This window comes from Zonotrichia leucophrys, chromosome 27, assembly GCF_028769735.1.
Source record: "Zonotrichia leucophrys gambelii isolate GWCS_2022_RI chromosome 27, RI_Zleu_2.0, whole genome shotgun sequence".
Lineage (NCBI taxonomy): Eukaryota > Metazoa > Chordata > Aves > Passeriformes > Passerellidae > Zonotrichia > Zonotrichia leucophrys.
In genome coordinates this window covers 4,754,813-4,771,526 of record NC_088196.1, presented here as the reverse complement: position 1 = coordinate 4,771,526, position 16,714 = coordinate 4,754,813, and the positions used below count along the sequence as shown (strand labels likewise).

Below are 16,714 nucleotides of genomic sequence, written 5' to 3'. Positions count from 1 at the left end.
CAGTTTATGGCAGCTGCCTCATGCTTCAGAAACAGACTTCAACTAAAGCAACAAGCTGCACACACCTGCACTTGCTCTTTTCTGAAAGTTTCAGTAAAATTCTCCCAGTTACAGGAATATTTGTTAAGGCCAGGCCCAGTTCTACTTCCTCCCTATGATCAGGTTTGGCTCCTGATTTAATCTTACTGTTAGTAAGAAGATACTGATTTCCTGGTTTGTTAGGAAGTCTTATAAACAGGGCTTTATTAAGTTATGTACAAAATGTATTCTGCTACTGTGGATCCCCTTCTTGGTCTGACTGTTGCTCCTCTTCTTCCTCCCCTTTGTGTTTTTCCAGTTTTGCCATGAGCTCTGAAAAACAGAACAGGCACAGTGAGGCTCCAGGTGCAGGGGCTGCCCCAGAGCCAGGGGTCCCGGTGCTGTGAACACCCAGGACCAGGGCAGCTGCCAAAAATCCCTCCTGCAGAGGCTCAGCTTGGAGCCCCCCTGCTGGCTGAGTCAGGCAGGAGCTGTTGCAGTCATCCCTCAGTGCTGTACTGACCACACAAGCTGCTGCCTCTGCTCCAGCTGCTCCCCAGGTTCCCACCTGGGCGAGCACAGATGCTCAAATTGCATCCGTGATTCAATATTTCCTGACACAAACTCTGAACTGCAGCTCAGGGCCGGGCCCAGCACCAGGAAGGAGCTGCTGCCTTTGGTGCCCCCCAATACCTTTGGCAGGGTTGAAGACCCCGTTGGTTTGCTTGTCGCAGACGTAGCAGCGCTGGGATTTGCGGTAGTGCTGCAGGGCACAGCTCTCACAGAAGTAGTGCCGACACCTGTACGGACACAGAGAGCTCACTGCAAGGCCACAGCCACCGTCCTGGAGTCAGAAACTGCTCACTGCTGGTCACAGGAACATCGAGGCTGAGAGTGACCTCCAGCATTGGTGCCCAAACACCACCTTGTCACCCAAACCAGAGCATTGTGGTTGTTGTGCCATGTCCAGTTGTTCCCTGTTCCCCAGGGATGGGGGCTCCACCAGCTCCCTGGGCAGCCCCTTCCCCTGCCTGACAGCTCTCTCCATGGTCCCCAAGGGAGGCAAAAGCGAGCTGCAGGCATCCCTGTCCCCATGGAAGGTGTTTCAGCATTGCTTCATTGATGTGTAGCGACAGCACAGAGCCACCAGTGAGCTCAGTGAGCAGACACAGGACAGTGTTCAGAGTGAGAAAGGGCTGTCTTCAGCCTCCTCCTCATCCTCACCAAGCTCCTGGCTTCCCCATGCTCACATTTCTCTGCTCAGGCAGTGCAGCTGCCATTCAGTGTCCAGGAGGAATGATGGCGTGAAAACAAAATCTCAAGGTTAAGGGGGAAAGATGAGGCAATGAGGCAGCATTTGTGCAAATCTAAAAAGTGCTTGAGTAAGTGCTTGAGATCCCTTCCAAGGGGATGCTCCAGATGCAGCTGTGAGACTCCCTGGCTCTCAGGATTCCCCCACCCACCAGAAAACCAGGGCAGACAACAAGCAGGATCCACCCACAGCCTGTGGGCTGGGTTTGTCTTTGCCTCAATAGTGAATGACTCCTGAGCTGCTTTGACAGCACACGTGGCTGCTGGTGCCAAACCACCACTTACTTGGTGACCACGGGGTTCTTGAAGGAACCTCTGCAGATGAAGCATTTGAAAGGCATGTCCTCCTCATCACTGCTCACCTCGTAGTTCTCGTCATCTGCAGAACAGAAAGTGAATCAGGGTGGAGTGAGAGAAGAAGCCAGCCCAGCCAATGTGTGGGGCACAAAATAATAAATAAGGGGAGAGCACAGCAGGTGGGATTCCATCTCTGCTGGAAACAATGGAGCTCTGGCATCTGGGTGTTGCTGATGTCAGTAACACGTGTGGGACTCTGCTATAATTAGGGCTAATGAGCCAGCAGGCCTGTTGCTCATCTCAGGAGAAAATTCTTTTCTACTTCACCCACTCATTACTATAAAGAGAAACATCCTCCAGCCCCCTCCTGTTTTTTAGACTATCTTCCAAACCAGCTGCCACCAAGTTCTGGCTCCAACTGAGCAGAGAACAGCCCCCATTTGCACAGCAGCACTCATGAGCCCTGAGTGACAAATGACATCCCACCTCCTGGGCATCAGGGGGACAGTCCCATCTCCCAGCTCCACACAGCAGTGCTCTGCTTCCCAGAGAGCCAGGGGCTGTCTGAAAGCAGCAGCTCTGCTTGGCACTGTCAGTGCTGCTGCCCCCAGCCGATCCTGCAGCAGGAGCTGCAGAGTTTTGAGCAGTGCCCTGAGGGCACGGGGCCGTACCGTTGACGCCGTAGCGGCCCTCGTCCAGCTCCCGTTCGATCTGCCAGCCGTGCTTGTAGTCCGAGCGGTCGTGCAGGAACTTGCAGCTGTCTGAGCAGCACAAACAAAGAGGAAGTAAGAGACAGGCTGCAAGGGCACAGTGTTACCAGGATACCCAATTCCAGGGCAGCCTGAGCTCTGCCCAGCAGGAGAAATCTGATTGCTCCTTGTCCAGGGCAGCACTAAGCTGCTGGAGCAGGTACAGGATGCCTCAGTGCTGACAGGCTGTGAGTGTCATCCTCTCTGTGCCACAGGGACAGTTCCAGCAGTTATGCACATGAGAAGTGGGAAAAGGAACAGGAAAACCCATCCCTCACATGGTCTCAGTGCACACAATACCTGTAAGAATGTGGGTCACTGGAACATCCCAGCGGTCCCTTCCATGATCCTATAACCACATTAGAGGCCCTGGGCTTTCAGAAGGGATGGCACGAATGACAACCTTACACAAACAGCTCTGCACAGAAGGGTCTGTGGCTCAGCACCCTGAACATGGGGTCACTGGATGCCTTGGCACGCCTGGTGCTCAGCTGCAGCACGGGGCACTCACCCCCGAAGCCGCAGAAGCCGGTCTCTTTGTAGTCCTTGCAGATGTCGGGCTGGTAGTCCCAGCGCACCGTGGCCCGCAGGTGCTCCGGAGCACGGATGGGGCCTTTCCTGAAGGGGGAAAAGAGGCTCAGCCCCTGCAGAGCGGCCCTGGAGCAGGGCCCTGGCCAGGACCACACACCACACAGGTCAGGCAGAAACTGGCAGTGAGAGCAGAGTTCCAGCCCCAAACGCTGCCTTTGGGATGGTGCCTGAGCTCCTCTGTGGTCACAGACCCAAGGCTCGTCCCAACCCACCTCACCATTCCTGAGGAGGCATTTCCCATCGATGTGTCCTTGGGCTTCACATACTTCTGGTAGTTGTTAATGCCACGGTAAATTTTATCATCTTCCTTTCCTCTCAGCTCCTAGGAGAGCAAGAAGAGATGATTAAGGATCAGGAGAGCTTCACGATATGAATTAATTGTCACCACTCCAACACCAGTCTTCCTTCCCACCTTGCCTTCCTTAACACCAAGATGCCAATAAAGGCACAAAATTCCCTATTTGCAAAGGTTACACTCCTGAACTTGTAGGGAAGATGAGACTCAAACTCTTCTGGGTGAGCAGAAGGGGATGAGCAAAGCACAGGCTCTCCTGCTGCAGAGCATGAGTCCCTGAGGAGCAAGGCTGACTCACCTCCTGGATCTTCTGGCTGCGCTCAAAGATGGCCTGGGCATCCTTCTCCTTCTCTGTGTCCAGTTCATACACTGCTGTGGCTCCCATGTCTTCTGGGCCAACAGGTTTCTGAAATGCAAGGAAAACTTGTGGCAAGAGTGGAGGGAACACCTGGACAAGACAGAGAGCTCCTGTCTACCTGAAGGTTGTCACAGAGCAAAAACTGAACAGAAAAGCTTGCAGAGTGCCAAAGCTGTCACTTCCTCCCATCCCTTCTCATTCTCCTCAGAAGGTTGGGCAAACCAAAGGCTGCCTCCCTTGGGAGCTGCCTAAGATGATCTAACACTAAAAACACAAACCCAACAGCTGAGCAAACCTGATCCAACTGCTCCCTCTCCTGAAAAATCTCTGCAGTGTTGGGCAAGTCCAGTGGCATCCTGGAGTTTTAACTCCCACCTCTAATCAGGAAACACCAACCTTTGATGGCCTCCCATGGATGGAGGGACTATCAGAGTAAACCCAGCACAAGGTGCTTGGCTATTAAGAGGGGACAGGGCGGTGCACTGATAAGAAAGAATGTCCAATCCCATGTTTGGAGTGGCAGATTCTGTCTGTGAGGAGTGGGATCCCCAGCCCCACTGAGCTGACACCCCAAGCCCCCTGCTGCCTGTCCTTACCGCCGACCTGGTGGATTTGTAGGTCACCCCGATCTCCTTGGCAGGATCCTCATCCTCGCTGCTGCTCGGCGCGTAGTCCGGCCTCTCCCTCGTGCAGCGCCTGGTCTGGTGGGAAGGAAAAGCTCCAGCGCTGTCCTGGCCGAGCCTGGCAGGCCCCCGCAGGCAGCCCTGGGTGGAGCAGGAGCCCTCTCGGGGCTCCCTTACCTTCTGGATCATGGGGTTGGGGGTGTCCCGCCGCCGCTCCTTGCGCACCACGGTGCTGCCCTCCTCCCCGCTGCTCTCTGCGGGGAAAGCCGGGCGTGAGGGCACAGCCCGGCCCTGAGGCAGCCCCGGCCCCGGCGGGCTGGGGACACCCACGGGGACCCAGCAATGCCACCCTGGCAGCGCTCCCGAGCTCCGGGGGCCTTGGGGCCGCGACCGTTCCCTGGGAGCCCGGGCAGTGTCCCACCGCCTTCCAGGGGAAGAACCTTCTCCAAATACCCAGCCTAAATCCCTGTGACACAACCGGGGTCCCTCACGCCCTCGGGCTGGGAGGGCGGCCAAGCCCCAGTGTGGGCAGCGCTGGGGGCTCCACCAGGCCCTCCCTCGCCTCCCGCCGCACCGCACCGGCTCCCCGCGCCGCCCGGCTCCCCCAGCCCTCACCCCGCTCCTGGTCGCTGCCGGGCCGTTTTCGCCGGCCGCTGCCCGCGGCCCGGACCCGCTTCTTGAACACAAAGCTGCAGACGCCGCTTTCCTCCGCCATCCTGTCCCGCCGAGACTGCGGGGCTGCACAGAGCGGCGCCGGAGCGGGCGGCGCGGGTGGCGCCCCCTGCGGGCGCGGAGGACTCAGCGCCCCGGGCGGGGCTGGGGGTCCCGGGGGGCTGCCCTGGACCCTGAGCCCGGCTTTGAGCCTGAACCTGAGCCCAGCTCTGAGTCCCGCTCTCTGCACAGCCCCCTGCCCTCTGTACAGTATGGCTCTTCCACTGCTGGCTCACATCTGGAGTGCAATTCCCCATTTATTTGCACTCAATGGCAGCGAGCCTCTTCAGCACAGATGCTCTTTGGGCAACGCAGAGTGACAGAGGTGGTAAATCACGTCACTGCTGTCTCCTTGTCCAGTAATCACTCCCATGAATTCCTCAGTTGTGATTCTTGTACAGGGAATCACAGGCAAACTGCACACAGAACACCTGTCTCTGCAGCTGGGCTCAGGCTTTGGGCCACCTCCAGCCAGTGTTTGGCTCTTTCCAGTGGCACCACACTGTGTTCAGGAGCCAAACAAGAATATTTGTTCTAGCATCATCATTTTCAAAGATATTCCCATCACTCCATTGTATATTTTCCTCCATTTATGGTCCACTGGAGGGCTTTGAGAGCTTAAGGTAAAGTCCTCAGAGCTACAGGTTATTGCTGCCTCTCTCCTGACCCATGGCCATTCCAGCTTCCTTGGCTGGCATGAAACCACTTCCATGTTTTAACTATTAATATTTATATTAATTTCTGATGTTTTGCCCTGTTCATGGGGAAATCCCAGCCCTCCAAACACCATGGGAAGATGCCTTTATAGTCCAGGCAGTGCTTTTGCTCAGCCCACCGGACCCTGCTCCGGCAGATCCACCACTCCCATGCTTGGCTCATCAGCTCTCCGTGGAACAAATCCTGGGTGTCTGAAACCACCACAGATCAGTTCTACCCCCTGGAGGGTGAGAAGTGGGGAGCACTGGAATCCTCCTTTCCTGCTGCTGCCTGATAAGATCCTTCCTATGCCAGCAGTGAGCTGAGGTGTGGGAAATGCAGCTTTTGCAGATGCTGCAGGGATGGATCCTTTGGGATGCTCCAGGATCCCTTAGCGGGGTCAGGATGGATCCTTTGGGATGCTCCAGGATCCCTTAGCGGGGTCAGGATGGATCCTTTGGGATGACACAGGATCCCTTAGTGGGGTCAGGATGGATCCTTTGGGATGCTCCAGGATCTCTCAGCGGGGTCAGGATGGATCCTTTGGGATGACACAGGGTCTCTCACCGGGGTCAGGATGGATCCTTTGGGATGACACGGGATCCCTCAGCAGGGTCAGGATGGATCCTTTGGGATGCTCCAGGATCCCTTACCGGGGTCAGGATGGATCCTTTGGGATGCTCCAGGATCCCTCACCAGGGTCAGGATGGATCCTTTGGGATGACACTGGATCCCTTACCGGGGTCAGGATGGATCCTTTGGGATGCTCCAGGATCTCTCACCGGGGTCAGGATGGATCCTTTGGGACGCTCCAGGATCCCTTACCGGGTGGGTGAGTGCCACGCAGAGAGAGCCCAAGGCCGTGTCCAAAGCTTGGGGCGAAGCCAATCTGCACACGCAGCTCATGGGAGAGAGGCTGGAGGAGCTAATTAGCGGGGGGGGTAATTGCACCCTGTGCCAGAGAGCGGAAGGGTCGCCCCGGGGCCGGCGCTGTGGGATCGGGGAGGCTGCAGAGGACCAGGGAGACAGAGGTGGGAGCCGGGGGAGCGGGGAAGGTTCGGGGTTAGAGGTTGGCTCCACACAAAGGAGCGAGCGCCTGGAAGCCGGTTCGACGCCGAGAGCCAATCGCTGCTGCGGCCCCGCGATAAAAGGGCTCGGAGCCGGCGCGGGGAGCGCAGGAAGCGGCTCCGCTGCACGGCCGCGGCCTCTGCGGCGGGACACGGGCGGCAGAGCCCCGGGCACGGTACAGCACAGCCCAGCCCCGGGCACGGCACGGCACGGCCCCGCCCTGCGGACCCTCCTGCTCGGCGGTGAGCTCGGCTCGGGGGTGGCGGGAGGCGGCGGCGGCGAGACAATGCCGGCCCCGGCAGCGGGGCTGAGGGGCTCGCCTGCACCGGGGGTCCCGGTTCCCGAGCACACCGGGCTGGGGGAGCCGGGGCAGGCGGGGATGGAGAGGAGCGGGGAGAGCCCCGGGCAGCGGCTGCGCTGCTCAGGAGCCGCCCCGCACTCGGGATCGCCCCCAGCCCCGCTGCACCGGCAGCTGCTCGGCCTCGGGGGCGGGAGGAGGTTCGGGCTCGGAACGGGGCACAGCGGAGCTTCGGAGCTGGCCGGGGTTCGGGGCTGGGGATCGGGGCTGCGGACCGGAGCCAGCGCCCCGCGCCCGCGGAGCCCCGCAGGGGGGCCGGTAGCCGTGAGGCGAGCAGGCCCGTGCTGGCCGGACCCGCTCCGGGGGTGCATTTGGGGGCGCATTTCGGGGCTCACGTTCCCGTTCGAGCTGTAGTTCCCTCTTTGTTGTGTGCTGCAGTACATGCCGGAGGGCGGCTGGACAGATCCGTTTTATTAAGCTGCTCAGAAAGAGCAGAGATGGAAGAAAAACCTGTTAGATCCCGACTCCCTTATCCCTCTCGGTTAACGCCTGCCAATTCCCGATGTGTGTCTCCTACCGCCTCATCCAGGCTGCGTTTAAACCTTTCCAGCGACAGGTCTTTCATCACTTCCCTGGGGAGGCTGTTGCATGACTGTGAGATTTAATAACAACACAAATGCCCTGGGCTCTGACATAACCCTGAACAGCCAGGGATCTCCCAGGGCTCCACAAAGGAGAGCAGCTCTGTTTCCATTGAGGGGAGGGGGAAAAAAAGGGAACAGAAAAAATGGAATTATTTATCCACTGCCATCCAAAATTAGCAGCAGATTTAGGAATCAAGCCCAGGTCTCCCAAGTCCCAGTCTGGTGCTGTAACTACTGTGTTTTGAGCCAGCCTGATCTGTCTAATCCCCTTGGATCACTTCAAACAAGCTGAGATACCTTGTGGATCATATTTATGATCAATTTTCTGCTGTTTTTTTTCATGGTGTGGGTATCAGTTTTGAAAAAAAAGCTGATAATCCAGCCTTGAAAATTGGGCTTTGTCCACCAAAGGCGTTGTGTGAGGGCTCTCACAGGGAAGACATCTGGTGCCTCAGCTGAGCTGTTGTGTGTTTAAGGCCAGGAGTAGCACATCTGCAGCATTATTAATGTCGATTACAAAATAATTGCAGGGCAATCGACCAAGCTTAGTCTGACACAGCCCCAGTGTTAATGTCCTTTTTAAATGGGAGTCCTACAAGAAGCAAATTCCCAGTTCCAAACTGAGGGTCTGTCAGAACCAACCTCTTGGGCTTTGCAAAGTGGTGGAGGCATCTTCATTCTTAAACAGCTTAAATCCAGGTTCCTGACCTTTTTTGGTCAGCAAAAAGCCCAGGAGACTTCTCATTAGGGAATTTCTCTTCTGGTTTCCTTCAGTGGGTAATTCCTGGGCGTCTTCAATGACCGCTCTGGCCTTGGAGGGTGATGAAGTTTTTCTTTTCCTTTTCTCCCACCCTCAGCTCTTGCAGGGTTTTGCCAGGCAGCTGCCATGTCCTCACCAAGACACGTCTGCTTTTCCCTGCCAGTTAAGTCATTTTTATCTGCCATCTGGGGGTGTTGCAGTGCTTACCTCGCTCTTAGCAAAAGCCCTGGGATGGAAAACATTAAATCTGGACAAAAGGATTATTGCAGTATCAATGTTAAGCACACTTAGACATATTTCTCACGCCTGTGGTGTGCCCATAACCCTCTCCATATGTCCAGCTTGGGGTTTTCAGTGGCAAGATGCCTCAGCATCCTCTGATGTGCCTCTCCAGGGATTACTTTTCCTGGCACACTCATTGCTCCACTGCAATCTTGTGGATTTCAGAGAGCCAGATCCTATCCTGGGCTCTATGGCACCTTGGATCCTAAAAGGAAGGATGGAGATGAAGGCTGAAAATAGCTGAGGCAGCTCAAAAAGAATGATATTTGGAGAGATTTAACTACCAATATAATTTTGGTAATGTTTTCTTCTTATAAAATCTGCATTTGGACAGGAAACAGCAGTTTTTGTAGGGTTTGTGTGGAGGCAGGGACCATGGAAAGGGGTTGTGCTGTGTTTTGGATTGCCTGGAACTGGATCCACTCCTGCTCTTGCTGCATCTGCAGGTGATGAAGCAGCAAAAGCTTTTTGTGGGGTCTCTGGAGGCTCAAGAGATGGGCTCACCCCGTGGAATCAGAGAATCCTTCAGGCTGGAAAAGCTCTCTAAATCACAGTGTCCAACCATTCCCACAGCACTGCCAAGGCCACTGCTAACCATGTCCCCAAGTGCCACCTCCCCATGGCCTTAAACCCCTCCAGGGATGGAAACCACCACAGGAAATGCCAGTGCAGAGTCTGTGAGTAACAGGTGATATTCCAGGAGAGGAAATCAGCCAAGGTTGTGTTGGAGTAAGGAGGAAATTACAGGCAATTACAGCTCCATTAACTGGAGCACAAGGAAAGGTTGGTTTCTAGACCAGGTTCTGGGAGAGTAATCAGATGTGCTGTTGGGAAGCAGAATAAAATTCTGGGTGGTTTTAACACAGGTTGTGTCAGGCTGGCTCAGTGTCTTCCTTGGATGTGATAAATGGCTTCTGAAACAACAGGGCCCCAAGGAAATTATTATTTTAGGTGGAGACAGGGAAAAGAGAGCAAAATGCAAGGAAGACACTTGGATTCTTCTGCAAGGAGGGGTGTAAGGACAGAGCAGGCCAGAGGTTTTCAGGGGTGCTGGAGTTCTGTATCAGAATACCAAGGTCTGAGATCTCCCAGATCAGAGCTCACCTGTTTGCATCAGGCCACCACAGTGGCTGTGGCAACAGAGAGCCCACCAAGTGAGAACAGCTAAAAAGGAATCTGCTTCTCCTTCCTCTCCGAGGTGCCTCGCCGTGCTCTGGGTCATTTCACATCCTTGGAGGATGGAGGAGGAAGGGGCCCGGATCCCCCAGGCCGTGCTTTGCCTTTGGGGAAGCCTCCTGCGATGGAGCAGCGATGGCTGCAGTAAACAAACCCTTCCTAGGGCTGCTAATGGGAACCATCTGGCAGAGAGGGGCCCCTCGCCCTCTGCACTCGTGCTCCTTCCCTGCCGGAACCCACCGGGCCGGGAACGGGCTGGGAGCTGCTGGGTCTGCACTGGGAACGGGCCGGGTCAGCATCGGGAACGGGCCAGGCCTGCACCGGGAATGGGCTGGGAACGGGCCGGGTGAGCACCGGGATCCAGCCCTGCCGGGCCTGCCCCGGGAACGGGCTGGATCTGCCCCGGGAACCGGCCAGGCCTGCACCGGGAACGGACTGGGAACGGGCCGGGCCTGCACTGGGTCAGCACCGGGAACGGGCCGGGTCAGCACTGGATCACACCGGGATCCAGCCCTGCCGGGCCTGCCCCGGGAACCGGCCAGGCCTGCACCGGGAACGGACTGGGAACGGGCCGGGCCTGCATTGGGTCAGCACCGGGAACGGGCCGGGTCAGCACTGGATCACACCGGGATCCAGCCCTGCCGGCCCCTCTGGAGAAGGGAACGGGGAAAGGCTCCCTGCACCCTCCTGGCTGCAGGAAACCCGATCCTTCAGAGGCAGGCTGAGCTTGGGGACTGCCCTGGGGCCACCCCAGATGTTCCCTCTCCCTCCATCTGCCCCAGGGTCAGGCAGGAAGGTGAGGGGGGATGCAGGAGGCTGGTGGGGGAAAGCTCTGTGATGGAGCAGCGTTGTTTTCCTCCCCTCAAACTCCTCCCTGCTACTTGGAGCCGTCAGTTGGTACAAGGGGCAGGATGAGAGAGGCTGGAAGGCAAAGGGGTTCTCACCTTGTCCTGAGCCAAAACCCCGAAACTGCTGGCATGACCTGGAGAGGAGGACAGTCCTCACTCCTGCTCTTCCCAGGCTGTGCACCTGGCTGAGGACATAGGGAGCAGAGGTTTGGGACAGTCAGATCTGGCAGTTATGGTGCCAACAGAGTGCCAGTCTCCACTGGCTTTGCCACATGTGCCTGCTGCACCCTCAAATCCAGCAAGCCCCAAGGCTCCCCGAGCCCTTGTGAGGGCTTTGTAGCATCAGTGTGGCAGCTTGTCCTTAGGCTGTGCCCGTGTCACCACATTTTCCCTCTCCTGGAGGCTGCTGGTGGCTGCCTTGGGCCCCAGCCCCAAGCTGTGCTCCTGGGATGAGCCATGACAGCAGCCAAGAGCCTCCAAGAGTCCCTCTTGCAGTTTCTCACTTGTTCTGGTTCCCTTATCGCCCCAGCACACCCTTCCCCTTTGAGATTTCTGCTCTTGCCTCCTGCCCTGCAGCAGGAAGGAGCTTTGAAGGCTGAAGCTGCAGCGAGGGGCTGGCTGGAAGCACCAGAGGGTCTGTGCAAGGTGGGCAGAGGGGCTGGGTGGGAAACATCCCTCCATGGGGGGGATAAATGGGTGGAATTGAAGGGAAAGGGGTTTGGGGGCATGAGGAGCAGAGAAACAAAGAGCGAGTGGAAGTAAAAATGGGTTTATCGGAGAACCCCTGAATGGTTTGGGTTGGGGGGACCTTAAAGCTCATTTTGTCCCACCCTGTGCCATGGGCAGGGACCTTCCCCTGGAGCAGCTGCTGGGGTGTGGGGAGTCTGGAAATACCCAGGGAGAGAAGGTGGCTGGGTTAGGGGAGGAAGATGAGCTGTGAGAGAAAGGAAGCTGGGGGAGGACAAATATTTGTGAGAAAGGCTGGGGTGAAGGTAAAAATCAGGTGAAAAGGGGAGGGTTGTGTGTCTGTGTCAGAGCTGTGTGTGGAGCGGGGACACCACGTTTTGGGGGTCCCTCATGTTCCCTGCAGGGTCTGTGCTGGGCTGCAGGACCCGACAGAGCCCGGAGGCACAAGGAGAAGGTGCTGTCCCAGGAATGGGGGCAGGGAGGGGCTCTGGGGGTGGCCCCCAGCAGATGCTGGGCTCAGCAGCAGCCTGAGAGCAAGCTCAGAGAGCAGGAAATAACAACCAAACCGCAGCGAGACGGGAAATGATGCTGATAGAGCAGGGCTGGGCCTCAGCTGGGGCTGGGAAACCTTTGCAAGCAGGGCTGAGAGGGGCACCCACCAATGCCCAGGACCTGGGGAAATGCTCTTTTCAGCTCTGACAGCAGCCATGAATTTTAGGTGCTTTGCTGATGTAACTCAAGCCTGCTGTCAGCTGCTGGGGGTTTGGCAGCCCAAGAGCCCCCTAAAGCTCAGGACAAGTTTGCAAACGTCCCTGTGAGGTGGGCATTGAGGAGATGCCCCAAGCCCTCCACCCTGACCTGGCTCTGCCCTGGGGTTTTCTCAGTGTCCTTGGGCAGCAGGAAGGTTTTTGGGGTGGCAATATGAGGCCAAGGGGGTTCAGTAGGGCAGGAAAGCAGCTCCAGGCAGAGGCAGGTGCTGGTTTTCCATCGAACTCATCCCCATCATTGCAGAGCCACCCCTTCACCCTCCTTTTCTCTGCTCTGCTCCTCCCTTGGCAGCACCACACATCCCCACAGCTCTGTCCTCTGTATTCAAACCAGGGCTCATCTTTCACAGGTGTTTTGAGGGTAAAGTGCGGTGGGGAAAACCCCTGAGGAGCTGTCAATGCCTTTTTAGCTCCTTTTTTACCAAAAGGGGTGATTTGCAATGCTGGTGTGTTTTTCCTGTGCTGGTCCCAGGTCTGTCAGCCTCATCCTCACAGGCACATCACAAGGGCTCAGCCTAAAGGCACCAAAGACAAAATCCCCATCAGTGGCTCTGCTGAGCTGGGATCAGCAAGACTTTTCTGGGCTAAAATTAGACTAAAACCACAGTTCTTCCTCCAGCAGCACCATTCCTTGAGTGGCTGCATTAGTGAAACAGGGGGTGCTGGTTTTGCTGCCTTGGTTTGGGGCCGAGTGGTCATTGCTTGGCAGGTGCTTCCACCATGGGTTTGAGGTAGAATCCATCCCATCACCTTCCAGGTGTTCAGAGCCCCAAACCCTCCTGCTGCTGTCCCAGTGTTCCAGAGCTGCATCTCCCATCCAGTTCCCTGTGCCTCAGTCTCTGGGAAGGGCTGATCTGAGCCTGGAGGGAGCTTTGAGCACACCCCAGCTCCTGCAGGGCTGCTGGGGTTGGTGATGAAACCAGCCCCACTCCTGATGACATTTCCTTTCCAGGTGCTGCAAGAGCTCTGTCTGTGACACCTCTGCAGGGAACCTCGACCCACAGCCTTCAAGCTGAGGATTAAACAGAGGGAGAAGGGGAAGGAGCCATGTTCCAGGCCACGGGAGCAGCCAGCCCAGCCCCAGCCCATGTACGTGGGGTTTGTACCCTGGGGTTTGTGTGGGAATTTCAGCTGGGTTTGGGTTCTCAGGGGGGGAGGGTTGTGCACAGAAGCTCTGTTCCTGACCTGACATTTCAGGGTGATCAAAGGCACGGCCACAGCTACTCAGAGAGCAGGACTGGGGGCAGGAATGTTCCAGCAGAAGGTGCTGTTGGCTGAGCCCGCTGGACGCCAGCCTCAGGCTCTGCTCCATCCCCAGCTCCTGGAGCTGCTGTCTGTCTGTTTGTTTGTGTTTCCATGGCTTTCCGTGATCACAATTGAGAGCTTTCGAGCTGGAGTGATTGGAGATGGAAAAACATCAAGGTTCAAGAACATCTCCTGCTGGGACAGGATACGGCCCTTCCCCGAGGGAAGATCTATCAGATATGGAGTGGAGAGTGTGCCTGGCTGGCCAGGAGCTGCCGAGAAGTGACAGCAGCCCTGGGCTGCTGCAGCCTTGGGAACGGATGTCTCAGCTCCAGAGAGGCAGCTTTTCCTCAGCCCTGCTCAGCTGAGCCTGGAAGCAGCACATTAAACCCTAACCCCAGGAGAGCAGCTGTGCTTGTTCTCCCAGTGCCAAGGGATGCAACTGGTTTTACACAGCCTGAGCCTCCCCTGCCCATGGCCCACTGTTGACTTTGGCTCCTGCTTCCAGCCTCGTGGGACTGGGAGGAAAATCACAAAATCGTGTCCCTGACCTCAGGCAGTGAGAGCAGCTGGGAAACCTCTGAGGAGGCAGCTCAGAGGCGAGGGGAGAGCTTCCTGTGCCTCCCTTGGACAAACTGTTTCCAAAAATACAAAGGAGAAGCGATGGGGAAGGACAGGGCAGGAGGAACAGGGGGTGGGGATCAGCCTGGGGGCAGAGAGGGGCCGTGGTGGGCAGGCAGAGCCAAACTGGGTGACATCCTGGGGGGAATGTCCTGGGGTCACACTGCCCTGACCTTGGGAACAAGGCACGAGGGGATGAGCCAGCCCTGGCTGGTCACCTCGCTGGAGTGCCCTTGGATCCCGACTTTGGGAAGGAAGGAGCACTTCCATCAGTGCCCAGGAGGGTGGAACTCCTGGGGTGGCTGTCAGGGACCCAGCAGGTGTGGGGTGGGTGCAGGATGTGCACGGGTGAGGGGGGATTTGGAAGGGATGAGCTGTTGCAGCTGCAGGGACACAATGCAGAGACCCTGAAACCTGGGGCACAGGTAGAGGCTGCTCAGTGCTTGGGGCTGTGCCCTGGTGCTGCAGGGCTGGGCAGCACCTGCCCCAAAAATCACACAGAGCTCTGCCCTGTGCCCTCCCCACACCCCCAGGGCTGTGTGCCTCATTTCCTGCACAGCCCCACTGTGAGGGCTGAAGGGGAAAAGAGGAACTGGAAACAAAACCTCGGCCCCAAGAGGCTCTGGGACAGCGAGGGGCACCCAGCTGTGCCCAGGGGGAATGGGCCAGTGCCCCCTGAGCCTGGGCATTGCCCCCTGAGCCCCTCCTGCAAGAGGAGTTAATGATCCCCTCCAAGGGGCAGGAGCAGAGCTGCTGTGTGGAGCTGCACGGGCCACAGGTGGTGGTTTACAGGTGCAGGCACAGAGGGGTTTGGTCAGGGTCTTGTGCCAGGCTCTCATTTTGCTTTCTCCTTCCCTTTTTAGGAGGCCAAAAGCAGCTCAGGAGGCAGCACAGTGCAGCGCTCCAAGGTACCTTTGCTTTTTCTACACCATAAATCATCCCAGAATGGCCTGGGGTGGAATGGACCTCAGAGCCCACCCAGTGCCATGGGAGGGACACCTCCCACTGTTCCAGGCTGCTCCAAGCCCTGCCCAGCCTGGCCATGGGCACTGCCAGGGATCCAGGGGCAGCCCCAGCTGCTCTGTGCCATCCTGCTGGTTCTTGGCAAGGCTGGAAGGGCCAAAAGCCCCTGGGCCAAGCTCCCACCCAGCCCAGCAGCAGTGGAGTGGCCCAGGGAGGGTGAGGGAGATGGGGCTGCCTCCTGCTCCCCAGGGCTCTGGTGAATGGAGGGCACTGGAGGGATCCCAAACTCCTTCCTCATCCTCTGTCTCCCTTTGCTCTGCCCTTGGCCAGTCCTTCAGCCTGAAGGCGCAGGTGAAGGAGATGTGCACTGCCTGCCAGAAAACCGTGTACCCCATGGAGCGCCTGGTGGCCGACAAATTCGTCTTCCACAACTCCTGCTTCTGCTGCAAGCACTGCCACACCAAGCTCAGGTGAGCCCGGCTGTCCCTGTGGTGGGACAGGAGCCACTGCAGCTCTGCTGAGACCCCCCCAAATAGTGTCCCCCCATCACAGCCCCTTGTTTGGCCTGTAGCCAAAGCCCCCCAGCCCACCCACCACAACAAAGGTTCATCTGCACACCTGGGCCCAGCTAAACCCTGCCTGGTGTGGAAGGGGAGATGTTCCCCATGAGAGCAGCCCCAGGAGAGCTGAAGGAGCCAGAGCCTCCTTCTGGAGGACTCAGAGCTGAGCTGAGCTCCCCTGGGACCCCCCATCTCTGCTCACAGGCTCTGCTGGTGGGAGGGAGCTGCTGGCCCTAAGGGTCCCCTGGTGCATGCTGTCCCCTCGGCTGTCCCGGTGTCCCCAAGCCCCCCTAAGCCCCCCCAGTGTCCCTGCCTGGCTAACCCTGCCCTCCCTCCCCAGCCTGGGCAGCTACGCCGCGCTCCACGGGGAGTTCTACTGCAAGCCCCACTTCCAGCAGCTCTTCAAGAGTAAAGGCAACTACGACGAAGGCTTCGGGCGCCGGCAGCACAAGGAGCTGTGGGTGCACAAGGAGGTGGAGAGCGGCACCAAGTCGGCGTGAGCGGGGCCAGCCCCGCCCCGGAGCCCCGCAGAGCCGGGGCGGCTGAGCCGGGAGAACTGAGCTGATGTAGAGCAGGACCTGGGCCCGGGCAGAGGGGGAGCCCCACTCTGGGGGTGCTCAGAGGGGTCCTGCAGGCTCTAAGGACAGGGCAGGGGTGAGCAGGGTGCAGCCCCCAGACCTGGAGCCCTCTCTGTGCCCAGTGAGATCAGAGCAGGAGCAGTGCCCCCCATGGGCCCCCAGTGAGATCAGAGCAGGAGCAATGCCCCCCATGGGCCCCCAGTGAGATCAGAGCAGGAGCAATGCCCCCCATGGGCCCCCAGTGAGATCAGAGCAGGAGCAGTGCCCCCCATGGGCCCCCCAGCCCTGTTGATCCATGTCAGCCCTGTCACCATGGAAAAGGGAAGAGCTGGGGGCTTCTCCAGCTTGAGGCACTGCAGAGCTCCCAGCCACACCAGCCCTGCCCTGCTGGGGCTCTGCATGAGGAGGGTCCTTGGTTTACATCAGCTCAGTTCAGCTGGGATGGTTCAGCCTTAAGGTTTCACAGTGTCTGTTTTTTATATTTGCCTTCCACTGGTACGTTCTGCGCTGGAGCCTCGTGGCAGCTTCGCCTGCGCGCCTTTATTTTTGTAATACAAGGTTTCCCAGC

The 16,714-nt window shown here is 57.8% G+C and overlaps 2 protein-coding genes across 4 annotated transcripts; one reads left to right on the top strand and one right to left on the bottom strand.

Moving 5' to 3' along the window:
- Positions 1–228: 228 nt before the first annotated feature.
- Positions 229–4,971, bottom strand: LOC135458358 (E3 ubiquitin-protein ligase RNF113A-like). Its single transcript, XM_064733447.1, has 10 exons — positions 4,858–4,971; positions 4,420–4,496; positions 4,216–4,320; positions 3,560–3,667; positions 3,179–3,288; positions 2,887–2,993; positions 2,298–2,387; positions 1,615–1,708; positions 712–818; positions 229–351 (listed from the first exon to the last, which is right to left on the bottom strand). Exons 1-10 carry the CDS (start codon positions 4,955–4,957, stop codon positions 272–274), a joined length of 978 nt encoding a protein of 325 aa, XP_064589517.1. The 5' UTR covers positions 4,958–4,971; the 3' UTR covers positions 229–271.
- A 1,688-nt stretch (positions 4,972–6,659) lies between these two features.
- Positions 6,660–16,714, top strand: LIMD2 (LIM domain containing 2). 3 transcript variants are annotated; one of them, XM_064733959.1, is made up of 5 exons: positions 6,660–6,680; positions 13,132–13,268; positions 14,909–14,953; positions 15,339–15,478; positions 15,909–16,714. In XM_064733959.1, the coding sequence occupies exons 2-5, from the start codon at positions 13,227–13,229 to the stop codon at positions 16,066–16,068; spliced, it is 387 nt and encodes a 128-aa protein (XP_064590029.1). In that variant the 5' UTR covers positions 6,660–6,680; positions 13,132–13,226; the 3' UTR covers positions 16,069–16,714. The 3 variants fall into 3 exon arrangements, with proteins under 3 accessions (XP_064590029.1, XP_064590028.1, XP_064590030.1); XM_064733958.1 differs by lacking the exon at positions 6,660–6,680 and adding an exon at positions 6,732–6,959; XM_064733960.1 differs by lacking the exon at positions 6,660–6,680 and adding an exon at positions 11,348–11,370.